Genomic DNA, 13,284 nt, shown 5'->3' on the forward strand with positions numbered 1-13,284 from the left:
TTGGGGCTGACTGAGCAGCATCCCAGGTCAGGGATGTCCCTGAAGAGTGGTCACAAGGCACAGCTGCTTGCCATGCAAAGCAGCCTTGGAGTGACCAAGGGACCTGCCAGAGAGTCCCCAGATGAGGGGGGCAGGCAGGGCGTGTGACAGAATACAGAGCGGGGATCCATGTCCCAATATAGGACAGGAACCAGAAAAGCACTACAAGCTGTGGAGTGTGGGCCCTGGGGGGCTTGGAAATGGCCTGTGCGGTTGTCAAGCTACAGGCGCACGACCTCGGCCGAGCCTCGGGTGACAGAGTCCCAGGGAGATCTGAGAGCAGAGGGTCAGCGCAAGGGCAGCATTCCCCTCTGAGAGCATGCTGCTGGGCACGGGGGTGGACAGGGGGGAGGGTGGACGGGGAGAGGGTGGACGGGGGGAGGGTGGACGGGGGAGGGTGGACGGGGGGGAGGGTAGCCTGCTGCCTGTCCCCATCTATGGTGCAGAACAGCAATGGGACAAAGAGGGCACTGAGTAAAGAGATGATGGGGGCGGGGTAACGAGGGAGGCCGGGTGCCGGTGGCCATGGCACTCCTGTCTATCTGTGACCAGGACAAAGGACCAGGAGCAAGAATGTCCTCCAAGGCCTCCTGGGATCTAGACCCTCAGCCTGGAGTCCCAGGTGGCCAGGCCTCCCCCTGCTCTGGAGGACCCCACACCCAGCATCTGTGCAGGCCGAGGGCCATGGAGCTGGGGACCACGTGCCCCAAGTGGGACAGCCCCCTCCTGCTGCAGGGGGTGGTGTCTGTGCCCCACCCAGGAGACCGCAAGTGGGGCAGAGGCCAGCTCAGCCTGGGGGTGCTGGAATGGGTGTGCAGAGCCTCCCGCGGCCTGTCCCCTCGCCCTTTCTCACCCCGGCGCATCCCAGGCTCCCTTGCCCAAGGCCCAGTCCTCCCTGACCTCACGGCTGGCAGTGCGACCTGCCCTCACGGCTCCAGGCCCGAGGAGCACCCCGGCCCTCTGTTCCTCTGCTTCCAACTCTTGGCCTTTCTGAGTGGCCTGGCTGCCCCCTGCGCTCCCCGCCCTGTGGGGTACCCGCAGCTGCCACCCCTGGGAGCAGTGTCCGTTGGCTGCCCAGTGCCCGCTCACCCTCCCCCTCCCCCTCGCCAGGGAGTGGAAGTTCTGTTTGCAGCTGGTCCCGAGAGCCCAGCACTCACTGGGCAGAAGCTGAACAGTGAGTGACTCCTTCTCTCTTTTGTTCTTGTTTATTCCTTGGTCCCTTCTCCCCAGGCCTCATCTCCCGCCCTCCCCATGCCCAGGGGGAGCTGCGCACCCCTCCAGCCCCTGGCCGGGGGGGTCTGCTGGGGCAGGAAGTGCAGGGACTCCCAGGAGAGCGCGGGCGCCTGAGGCCCAGCCTGTCTGCCCGCAGCGGACGGGGAGGATGGAGGCCTATAGGCTGCGGGGTGGCAGGGCCTCGGGGCCCAGCAGAAGCCCTGCAGCTGGGGTCCCGAAGACTGGGCCCGCGCTCCCTCCTTCATCTCCCCTGGGGCCCCCCACGGGCTGGACCAACGGCCAGCAGAGAGGGAGGCTCCCTGTGTGAGGCAGGTCCCTGGGTCCCCCACACACGCACAACGCCCCGCCAGCTTGGGTCAGAGAAGGGCAGACAGGATGTGAAGGGAGCCCCCCGTCTTTCACTGTGCTTCCTGAGCTGGGCATTCGGTGGCTCCGACTTCTGGACAGCGTGCTGCCAACAGCTCCTGGCCGGGCACCCCACGTTCTGCTCCACACGGGCGCCCTCCACGGCCCGGTGGACACTCCAGAGCTGGGCCGGGTGCTGGCCCCTGCCATCCTCTCACCCCTGATGGAGCAGGTGGCAAGAAGGACAGGGTGACCAAGAGGCAGGGCCTCTTCCAAACAGGAAGTTCCAGCGACAGGCTCCAAGGAGCAGGGGCTGCTGAGGGGCAGGGGCCCTTGGCCACCAGGGAGATAACTGCCCACAGGTCCGCAGCAAGGCTCCAGGGTGGTGTACCTCCAGAGCACAAAGGAAAAGCAGGGGGCGGTCTCATGAAAATGGGGGACCAGGGGAGGGGAAGGGAGCACACAGGGGCCAGATGATATTGCCACCTGGGTGCAGGACGAGTGTGTGACTACATCCCGCCACTGTGTACAGCCATAAAGCACCCACAAAAATACACGGAAAACCCAAAGGCCCAGCAGTCCAGCGTCCTCCCTGGGCCAGCGGCGGGCTCCCTCATTCTAGGCCCTCACCTCCTGGAGGTGAGCCAAACCCAGGTCCACCCGCATGGCAGATCCTGGGGCGGAGGAGGCAAGACACGTTGGGGGCGTCACAGGCTGACCCTGCCCTGCACTACAGACCTGAGGGTGGACCACAACTCTGTGGACAGGGCCATGGAAGGAGCTTCCCTGGGCTGGAGGGGGCCGTGTCCTCAACCACGGTGACAGGCAGACTGCGGAGGGAACCGGTGATGACTCTAAGTTTCAGGGCTTGTGGGTTGACGAAGGGCGGGGCCACTCGGACAGCGCGAAATCCCTGGGGCACCCTGTGGCACTGCACCCAGGCTGACTTCAGGGTCCTGCCCCAGGCCCTCAGCGAACCAGGCTGGCCACTCCCGCTGGTCTCCAGGACAAGGAAACGACTGTGGAGTAGCATGGGAGAGGGCAGGGGTCTCTGCAGCAGGAGACAGGCTCAGGGAGGAGCCTGGCAGCTCGCTGGGCACACGGGCCAACCTGGCACAAGGCCTCACGGGGACATCTGGAGCAACACAAGACTGGCAGAGATCACAACGCAGGGGATCCTCCTGTCCTCCACATCGGGCACAGTGGCTGCCCCTGCAGGTCACACGGACCCACAGGGAACTGGCCCCAGAGAAGTCAACACAGGTCCTCCTCACAGCACAGCAAGGGCCCAGGACAGCGGGGTGGACTGCCTGTCCAGGGTCCTAGGAAGCAGCTGGTGCCCCCCAGGCCCCCTGTCCACTCACCTGACCAGCCTGAGGAGCCGGGCCTTGGTCCTGGAGTGGATCTCCAGAGCCGTGCTCTTCACCAGGCCCCACATCCACCACAGGTCTGTGGGTGCGTCCGGCAGCCAGATCACCAGCCTGGACGGGGGACAGCATCAGCCTCGCCCAGCAGCCAGCCCAGAGGCCACCTCCCCTCAGACCCTGAGGGAGCTACCAGCCCACAGGAAGGGGCTACCCAGATGGGATCGAAGAGTCCAGAGGTGTGGGCCACCATGGCAGAGCAGAGCAGGGCCCCAGGGCACCCGCAGGGCACAGCAATCCACCATGGGCTCTGAATGCGGCAGAGGTGGCGGGCCTTGGGTCACCAGCGAGGGCACAGGTGGGGCACAGGGCACAGCCCAAGGTGGCAAGGGCGGGGCTTTAAGGCCAGGCAGGGGCCGCCCACCTCTCCTGCTCATGAGCTACGTGACCTGAGAAGCTCGGGAACCTCTCTGCCGCTTGACTCCCCTGTCACACGAGGACAGTCAGCCTGCCTGCAGCTCCTGACCTCCTCCTCATCTCCCCTCGTCCACTCTCCTCTTGAGGTTCCTGACACGTCACCTGACAAGGCCCCCGGGGTTCCTTGCTGCTGACATGGCTCAGCCAGCACCAGATGCAGGGTGCGCAGAGCCGCTGGACCCCACAGGACCAGCCAGCCCATCCTCTACCTGTCTCTGAAAAACACTGGCTGGACACCTCCGCCCACTCACCGGCTGCTGCAGGTCCTCACCTATTACCACACCCCCTGGGAGGGCCTGAACAGGGGCTGGAGCCGGGCAGACGGTCAGAGGAGGCGAGGTAGCAAGCAAAACGGAAGCCGGACCGTCCCCTCCCTCATTCTGGGCCCCCTGCCCCTGTTAATGCAAACTAACTATGCGTGGAGCGTGGGGTGATGGGAAAAACTACGGGTGCATTTCCCGTGTTCTGAGAAGACACCATAGCGCTCACATAATGGATCTTTTTTTTTTTTTTAACTGAAAAGGTTAGATTTTACTTTTTTTTTTTTTTTTTTTTAAATTTCAACCTGTAGTTTCAGTAAACAGCTCAGCAGGAGGAGAATCTGCAGGTAGAAAGCGCTCTCCTGGCTTTGGGCTGACCCAGTCATCAGATTAACTTGGAACAGGACAGAGGCTGTGACTCACTGCCATGGACCTTGCATGGGACACAGACCTCCCTATGTCACCTCCCTGCTTGAACCCCCATCTAACACCAGGATGAAGAGCACTCGATCCGCTGCAGAGCCCTGGGTGTGGTCCCTGGTCAGCTTCTCGCTCCAGCTGGCCTCCCTCTCTGCTCCTTGAATGTGCCCTACTCTCTTCTGCCCCAGGACCTTTGCAGATGCTGTCCCTCATGCCTGGTATGCTTTTCCCTTCCCCTGTGCCTAGCAAACTCTTATCCATCCTTCAGATTAGCTCCAAAGTTATTTCCTCTGGGCAGCCTTCCAGGCCAAATAGCTACTAGTATGAGCTGTGCCAGCTCAGAGCCAGTGTAGAGCTCTCCCAGGACTCTCCAGGAAGAGCTGAAGTTGCACAGCAATGATTAATTAGTGGGTGGTGAGCTCCACAGGAGCTGCCGCCCCCTTGCCCCAGACCCTTAAGGGCTAGTGGCAGAGTGAATGGAGGAGTCACGCAGCACGTCACGAGGACTGACGAGGGCCGAATCACAGCCAGACTGCCCTGGAAGGGTTTTGCTTTAGAGAAGAGTTAACGTGGCCCAGAGTAGTCAAGAGAGCTGGCCCAGGCCACACAGCTAATCTGAGCTGGACCAGCTCTGAGAGAACATCGTCTCTGAGACTCTAATGAGCAGAGCAGGGGCCAGACGTCCCAGGCGCAGGGCAGGGCCAGGAGCTGACCTGGGCTCCCAATCCAGCTGCTGCCCGCCTCCCACCTGTCCTCCCCTGTGGAGGAGCCCACCAAGGCCCTGGGCCACTTGCCAGTGCCCAGCCCACCACTGACCCTGGTCTCCCCACAACCCTGCCTGCGAGCCAGGTCCCTCCCAGCACCCCACTGCGCCTCACCTTCTGCTGCGGAAGTACACGTACTCAAAGGGCAGCGTGCAGGGCAGAAGCAGGTACGTGAGCACCTGCCCGGGCCCCGACCGGCGGAAACGGGCCCAGGCACTGAGGTCCCTCCTGACAGCCTTCCTCAGTGCTGCAAGAGAGTCACCTCGTGGCTGTGGCCGTTTGGAATCCGTGGGCTGGCAAGCCCACCTCCAGCCAGCCCTCCCAGGCACCCTGAGAGCTGGCAGCCCAAGCCCCTCTCTTATCTCGTGAGGGTCACAGATTGTGCCCCACCCCACCCCTTTATGCACAGATGGACACAACACCGTTGGAGCCCAGCCATGTGCCAGCAGGGTGCCAAGCCCTTCACACATGCTCTCTCACTGATGTCCTGGAGATGGGCATGGTGTGCCTCTTTCATAGACGAGGAGACTGAAGTTCAGAGTGGAAAAGTGACTTAATGAAGGATCATCACCAGATGGTACTTGTAAGCACCCCACACCTCTCCCGGCCCTCTGGGTAGTCTGTTGTGGCCCCTTGGGTCCCCACCACACCCCCTCCAGAGCAGTAGCACATGGCATATTAACCTCAGCAACAGCTGTGAACACAGAAACCATTTCCTAAGTCCCCTATTCACTGACCAGAGCCAGAGCCTAGATCCCAGCCTCCAGACTGCAGTGTGGGCCTGGGGGCACCAGCAGCCTCCACGCCATCTAGGGCCAGCCCGGGTCAACACAGCCCCGAGACCCGCTCCACCCAGAATGAGTCCTTTTCCTTCCCTGAGCCCAGACAAAACCAGGACACGGGCACGACCTTCCTCCCGGGGCAGGTGGGTGAGGATCGAGGGATGTGGACAGGGGCCTGCGCTGACATTTCCCTCTCGGCTGGCTGCCCTGTGTGGCTGCAGGGACACTGTGAGGCCTGCAGATCCCAGGCTTGGACCTCAGAAGCTCAGCACAGAACCAGCACCATCCAGAACCAGGAAGAGGCACCTCCTCCCCGGCATCCTGTCCCTGCCCAGGCCTGGACCACCACCTCTCCTCCCAGCTCCCAGCCCTCTCCTCCACAGCTGGGCAGCCACTCACCTGGCCTCCCGGCCCCTTATCTCAGCTGCCCCCCCAACCACTGTGCTGGTGCCCCGTGGGCCTCCCAGGCCTCCCTGACCCTCGGGATCTCCTGGGTATCTGCTGCTCGCACCTTTGAAATCTGGGACTCACCCTTACCATCTGTGCCTACGGGCTTTGTCCCTTCCTGTTGCTGAGATTGAGACGCTTAGTTAAACCCAAGGTGGGGCTAAACCAAAGGCTCAGAGCAGAGCCTCCCTCTGCCAGGGGCTGGCTGTGTCACCCGACAGGTCCCTCCCTCGCTGCCCACCGCCCCCAGGGTGGCCAGGAGAGGCTCGAAAGCCGGCTTCCTCACGGGAGCCCAGTGTCTCTCATACCCGCTGCCCTGCCCTTTCTCAAGCACAGACCTGAATTCGAATTCCCCCTCAGGCTCTGTGACCTCGCCCGGTGCCTGTCCCTGAGCTTCAGTTTCCTCTTCAGAGAAATGGGGTAAGAATGGTGTGGAAGCCGGGGCGGGGTGGGGGTTTGTGGAGGAATGAGTGACGCAGCCCGTAAAAGGCCCTCCGCACACTTGGCACTTAGCAGGTGCTCATTAAATAAGTGCTGACCCCGTAGATCATGCTACTTCATGGCAGGGTCCCTGGCCCCAACCCCAGGGCAGGAAGGGGCAGTACCAGCCTCCAGTTCTGGCGAGAGCTGCTCCAAGCTGGGCACGTCCTTGACCAACACGGTGGGCACATGGCAGTTGAAAGACGTGCCATCATCCGGGGTCCTAGCAGGGGGTGCTGGGGGGTCCCTAGAGACCAATGTCCACAGCACGGGCTCCTTGGTGAGTCCTGGCCAGGGGAAGAAAGAGGACAGACAAGTCGCCCCCGCCCACACCCAGCTGTTTGCCCTCTCCAGTGGCTCTCCAGAGCCCTGACCCTGAAGACATGACTCAGGTCAAACTCTGGCTCCACCGCCTGCAAGCTGCGTGACCCTGCGTGCCTCAGTTTCCCTCTCTGTGACAGTGAAACGAAGACAGTCGGATGATAGAGTGGTTCTGAGAACCAGGTGCAATCAGGACACGATGCAGGCTGTGCTCAGCCGACGTCCACCTCTCCTTCCCCTCCGTGGGGGCGCAGCATGGGCCTCGAGGACCTGTGCGGGGGTGACACCCCAGTTCTCTAGTCCAGGAGACCTTTCCCCGCCTGCGGTCGGTCCGAGCGCACCACCCTCTCCATCCCAGGCTGAGTCCACGTCTCCCCTGGGTTCCCACAGCCTGGAGCTTCCCTCCCTCTGCCACCGCACCCCCTTCCTGGGGTGTCTCTCTGCACCCGTTACTGTCACCCTGCACCAGGGACCTGCGTGATTCCTCTCTGGTCCCCAGGTGTCGCTGAGAGAGGATGAGAGAGCCCAGGTCCCTAGTGGCTCAGAGGCCTGGAAGGCAGGGTCTGCCTGGCACCTGTGGGACACGGTGCCCACCACCATCCCCTGCCGCTCACCACGTCCCTCCAGGAACCTCAGGGCGTCCAGGTACCCTTGTCTGCAGCTGTCGGCCACCACCTGCGACACACAGGGCAGGGCAAGTGGGCAGGCCTGGGCTCACACCGGACAGCCCGTCCCAGACTGGAGTCTGGAGGTCAGTGGGTGGTCTCGGTCCTGCCTACTCTCCTCGAGCAAACCCTGGGCAGGGCACAGGGACCTGAGGGACCCTGAGGAACTGAGGGACCTTGGCGGACCCTGGCACCAGGTAGGGAGGCAGATAGGGCTGAAGGCAGAACAGGTCTGCTCAGTACCCCCTGCCCTGGCCCCACATCCTGCTCTCCTTGGGGACTCTCAGCTGCCAGTCCTTGCCCCAGCCTGCCCCTGGGCCTCAGGGCCCTCCCCTGGAAGATGGGGTAGCAGATAGCCCTTCCCTTCGGCCCTTTGATGTTCATTTCCAGACTAGTCTGAGTGGGCAGAGGAACCAGAGCCCACACTGGCCTGTTCAGAGTGCCACGGGCAGGGAGACGGACCTGCAGGTTGGGACGGAGGCCTGCCCGCTCCCCTGCTTGCTGTGTGACCTTGGACCACAGTGCCATCTCTCTGAGAGCCTCTATTTCTTGGTCTATACTTGGGAGCCGAGAGTTTCTGCCCACTCAGTGGTGTGGAAAGGACCTCGTGAGTGAGTTTTGTTTATCTTTGCTTTTTGTTTTATTTGTTTGCTTAGTTCTGGGGATGGGACAGCTACCTCTCCAGATGTTTTTATTTTTTAAGACAGGGTTTCACTAAGTTGTCTAGGCTGACCTTGAACTTGAACCTGTGGTCCTCCTGCCTCAGCCTTCCCAGTTGCTGGGAGTACAAATGTGCACCAAGGCACCCAGCCAGAGGACACAGCAAATGGACATGGCCTTGTTGCACAAATCATGAAGCACGTGGCAGCAGGAGGGTGGGCGAGCCGGGCGTGGTCGGGGGAGGAGCTTGTTGCAAGGATCAACTGTTTGTTGTCAAATTATTCATTTCCCAGAAAATGCAAGGGTAAAAAGCAGGAAATGTAGGTTGGTTGTCCACTTTGTTGTGCTTCCCTATAGGACAGATGGCCAATATGGGCACAGTCCAGGGCAGCCATGGAGACATGAGTCCAGACTGGCTGAGAGTCTAAATCTTAGCTGTGTGACTTTGAGCAAGTTGCTTACGGTGTCTGAGCCTTTGTGTCCTCTGAGAAATGGAAATGATAGCAGCACCTGCTCACAGCGCCCGGGGGAACACAGACCAAGGCCCCTCTGCAAACCAGCTCAGCAGCACTGTGTACTCACCCAACCTGGGCCCCGTCCTAACTCAACAGCCCCTTAGGGAGGGAAGGAAGGGTGCGAACCCTGGCTTCGGACGGGAGGCTTGGTGTGAGATGGGGCATGTGCTGCAACTGCCCTGAGTGGAGTGGAGGAGATGTGGCACAGAGTCTGAGGCCTGGGGCCTCGGCCACCACCTTGGGGGACCCAGACCTACCTCAGGTTTGGGGGGTATGAGTGATATGAACCCCAGGAAGAAGTTCTTGGTAGAGATTTGGAAGCTGGCATTGAAAGCATTCAGCTCGTGCAGGCTGGCCGAAGTGCTCCGGGGACAGATGTCCACTGTCCCATGGAAGGGGGACACGGTGATGGTGGAAGGGCAGTCCGCGAAGGGCAGATTGTTGCTCAGAGCCCCATCGATGTAGCGCTGCAGTTTGGGTGGGCAGGTGGCTGTGCTGCCCTTTCAGGATGCCCGCCCTCCTCCCACACCCAAAACCTGCAGCAAGTGACCCTCCTGCTCCCGAGGGCCCAGCAGTGGGGAGGGCTGGGCACGCAGCAGGGGCTCAAGGAGAAAGAGGGGGCGTGTACCCAGCTGCCCAGAGCTGTGGACACTAACGCTCAAGAGGCACTCACCTGCCCTCTGAACTCAGGGGGGATTGTCCCACAGTAGAAGGGGAAGTACAAGCTGCAGACCACGGCCTGGGGACAAGAGCCACGGGAATGTGACTTCTCGCTCCTGGGCAGGAACCTCCGGCACAGAGGAGGTGACTCCTGTCCTGTGTGCAGGTGCGGAGGGGCCACCAAGCCCTCAAGGGAAGAAGGGGGGAAGAGTCCCCCTCCTTTCTGCTGGGGGACCTCTGCCCACCATGGCTGCTGTTGGGACCCCACCCCCAACCGCAAAGACAAGCAGCGGCACCAAGGCCACGTCCTCACCCACCCTGAAGGAATGCCCCCCTGGACAGTCCCACAGACTGTCCCCTGGGCATTGATCAACAGGTGCACCTGCAACAAGGTCCTGTGCACTCACCCACCAGGAAAACACCATCTACTCTCTCCTGGAAAGGAGATGCCTACAGAAGACCAAACCCCCTGGGCATAGACCGATACATTGTCTCGGGGAGATGGAAATGTCTGTGCGCTGCAGGACATGTGGCAACGGCGATAAGCTGGGCAAACCCACTCCTGGTTGGGCACCGCTGACTGGTGCTTCCACTCACGAGGAGCATAGACCCTGCCTGAGAGGCAACCCCCGACCCTCTCTGGGAGATGCAGAGCCTGTCCTGGCCTGACCAGCCGGAATGCAGGCGAGAGCCTCCTTTCTGTAGATTAACTTTGGTGACAACAGTGACGTCTACTGAGCACCTATGATGTGCCAAGTCTGTACTCTGCACCATCCAGGAGAGGAGGCTGGGACACACTATGGGGTCCCCAGCTGGCTTCCTCAGGAACTGAGGGACCTGAGCCTACAGCAAGTGACTGGTCCCCCTCTCGGCTTGCTAATATCAGACACCTAGGACTTGGCCATCTCAGAACTGAGATGGTCCCAGTGCTGGGGACGGGGAGCACCAAGATGAAGCGCCCTATATGGGGACCCAGGGTGGGTGGCAGACAAAGCCCATGATGGGAAAGATGGGCACAGCTGCAGGGGGGGGGGGCAGGACTCCCCACCTCAGCCGCTGCCTCCCAGGAGACCTGTCCCCCTACCTGTCTGCGCTCCCCCAGGGTCCAGCCCCACTCAGCCCTCCCTACCACCCCACGGCCATGCCTGAGGGCCTCTCCTTGCTGGTCTTCCCTGTGTCTTCCTCCTGCTCTGTTCCAATACTGGCTCCTTTCCTAACTTGTCCAATCCACATTAGCCTCAGGGGGACAAGGATGTTTTCCCTAGTAATCACAATGCCAAGGGCTGGACCTGGTGCAGAAGAGATGCTCAATAAAGCCTTGCTCACTGACTCAAAAGTGCCTGGGGCTCTAGCTCAGTGGCACAACCCCTGTCTAGTGTGTGGGAAGCCCTGGTTCGATCCAGCACTGTGGCAGGGGAATGCACCTGGAGGATGGGTGGGTGGGGCTGGGCAGAAACAGCAGCCCCTGTAGGTCCTGACTGAAGAAGCCTGACTCTGCCCCCTCCCCAGCCTGGTCCTCTGAGGGCAGCCCAGGGAGCCTCCCCAGCAAGCACACACCCCTGCCATCCACTCTGCCCCAACTCTGCATTTAGAAACAGATTTCACAGCCTCCTTTTCCTCTCCTGGACACCCTCCAGGCTCCCACACCTGCCTCTGCCCCTGGGAAGCACCTCAGAGTCACTTTTGTTCTACCTGCCTGCCTCCAAGCCCCGGGTCCCTGACCTGCCCACCTGAATGAGCTCATCTCTGGTGGCAAAGTCAGTGACTATGAAGTTGTGGCCATCGGGCCAGCGGGTCAGTGAGATGCCCAGCCGCTGGGAGGCCAGGATGTGGCTGTTCTCTGGCAGTTTGTCCTGCAGCTGCTGCTTGATGTGTTCGATGGGTGCGTAGGCAGGGTGGAAGATGCCCAGGCTCAGCCCCTCCACGTGCTTGACCAAGTCCAGGAGGTGGGAGCAGCAGAAGTCTTCAGGGAGGAAGGGAGAGGAGTCCTGAGCCCTGGAGAGGGGACAGCTGCACTCCCCCGCGGCCAATCTCCCTGCTGGAGCTCGACCAGAGAGGAGGGCCCGCCCCTCTGCAGAATTCCTATGCCAAGCTCTGGGTTCAAACGCTCCATCTGCCTATTGCCCCCAAGTGACCTGGGGAAGTCTTCCTGTCTCTGAGCCCAGGATCCCCCCTCTGCAAATAGGGGCAAATGTAATCCCCAGATTAAACAGACCCAAGCAGGATCTCTCTGGACTCCCCCCCCCCCATCAAGAGTCCTCCCGCCTTGGGATGGATGGGACTGAGGTTGCCGCCTTCCTCCCCACTCCCGGCCCTGGGCAACCTGGGCCGCACGCACCGGTCGACTTGCCGCAGACAATGGCGAGGGCATTGAGCGCCCCGGACGAGGAGCCATAGAAGCGGCGGGCGCCCTGGAGGAGGCGCGGGGCACGCTGGCTCAGGCACTGGGTCACGCCCACGTGGTAGAGACCCAGGAAGCCGGCTCCCGCGAAGGACAGGCTCCAGCTGCCCTCCTCCAAGAAGTCCATAGCTGGCGGGGCCCGGGACGCGACCGAAGTTGCGCCAGGAAGGGGCGTCGGTTGCGAGTGGGGACTGGATGCGGCGCCCGGCGGGGGAGGAGGGTTCGCTGGTCCGGGACGCGCGGGGTCCAAGCAGGGATGGGCGCTGGTCAGGGATGGAGCCCACAAGTGGCGCTCTGGCGGGAGCCCGCCCTCGGTGTGGACGTCCCCTGCCCTGACCCTCCCCAGACTGAGTCAGCCGCAGTCCCGGCCAATGAGGTTCCGTGGCCGGGATCACTCCGATCACTCCGCTAGGTGCCCCAGGTGCGCCCCAGGTGCGCCCTAGAAGCGCGGGCAGGCTCTGCGCGCTGAAGTTCCGCCCCCCCCCCACCCCGCTCTCCCATTCTGGGCGCAGATCTCAGTCACCGATATCTGAATGACGCAGCAGGGAAGTGGTACCCAGTCCTCACCTGATGTGTCCGACCTCGTTTTCAAATGGGAGGAATCTGGGTGCGGTCAGAGAGAGGGGCAGCCAGGAAGTGGCAGAGGAGGACCCACAAGCCCTGGTTCTGGGGTTCCAATCGGACTTAATTCTACAGCTGTGCTGCCTCAGGGACCGGGGAGAGGTGGGAGGCAGGAGGTCTGGGGTCCAGGCTGAGGCCCCATCAGCTCTAGGCTCCCCTGACTCCTCGCTGCCTCAGGGTAAGTTCTTTCACATAAAGTGTGGGCTTGGGTGTGAGATCCTACAGAGCCCTCGTGCTGATCCCTACACCCCAAACTCAGACCCACCTGAACTGCCCAGCACTCGGGGGCGGGGCTGACAGCAAGGGACAGCAGGCTCTGGGTGGCCAAAAGCAGATCCCCCATCAGCCTGCTAGGTGCTTCCTTTGCAGTCACCCTTACAAGCTGCAGGTGTGGGGACAAGGTGCCACAGTTAGAGAAGGCTGAGTCCTGGAGAGGCAAGGGGCTCACACAGCCAGTCACACCTCCCCTGGCAACCAGGGCAGTGAGACCCTCTGATGAGGCCACAGGCTGCGCAGAGGAGGAGGCAGCCTCCTGAGGTTGCCTGGGCCCTGCACCCCCACAAGGGGATGGGCGAGTCAAACTACTCTCGGAAACTGGGAGGTCCCTGGGGGCCAAGGAAGCCAAGAAGGGGAGCGAGGGGCAGGGAATAAAGTCATAAAATGAAACAGATGAAGTGCATGAGCCGGGCTAGACAGGAGGGGCAGGCACACGGCAGAGCTGGACATGGACCAGCCAGCTGGATGGGAATGGGTGGACCCTCATGGACCACAGGAGGTCAAGATCACAAAAGACAAAGAAACGAAAGGAGAGGAGAGCAGGGTACAGGTGT

At 61.7% G+C, this 13,284-nt stretch overlaps 1 protein-coding gene across 1 annotated transcript; it reads right to left on the minus strand.

The window, feature by feature from the left end:
* Positions 1-1,248: 1,248 nt before the first annotated feature.
* PNPLA5 (patatin like domain 5, triacylglycerol lipase) lies at positions 1,249-12,164 on the minus strand. Its single transcript, XM_081311544.1, has 10 exons — positions 11,771-12,164; positions 11,163-11,395; positions 9,446-9,511; positions 9,030-9,239; positions 7,547-7,607; positions 6,737-6,898; positions 5,017-5,149; positions 2,982-3,098; positions 2,356-2,447; positions 1,249-1,837 (listed from the first exon to the last, which is right to left on the minus strand). Exons 1-10 carry the CDS (start codon positions 11,958-11,960, stop codon positions 1,671-1,673), a joined length of 1,431 nt encoding a protein of 476 aa, XP_081167670.1. The 5' UTR covers positions 11,961-12,164; the 3' UTR covers positions 1,249-1,670.
* Between the last annotated feature and the right edge of the window lie 1,120 nt (positions 12,165-13,284).

The sequence above is a fragment of the Spermophilus citellus genome (genome assembly GCF_964194105.1).
Source record: "Spermophilus citellus genome assembly, chromosome: 10".
NCBI lineage: Eukaryota > Metazoa > Chordata > Mammalia > Rodentia > Sciuridae > Spermophilus > Spermophilus citellus.

Bases quoted from the DNA above. Each gene is read 5' to 3' on its own strand.
- PNPLA5 (XM_081311544.1), bottom strand. From the start codon at position 11,960: ATGGACTTCTTGGAGGAGGGCAGCTGGAGCCTGTCCTTCGCGGGAGCC. The intron at 11,396-11,770 runs GTGCGTGCGGCC...TCCTCCCTGAAG, and splicing joins TGTCTGCGGCAAGTCGACCG to ACTTCTGCTGCTCCCACCTC. The intron at 7,608-9,029 runs GTAGGTCTGGGT...TGTGTGTCGCAG, and splicing joins TCATACCCCCCAAACCTGAG to GTGGTGGCCGACAGCTGCAG.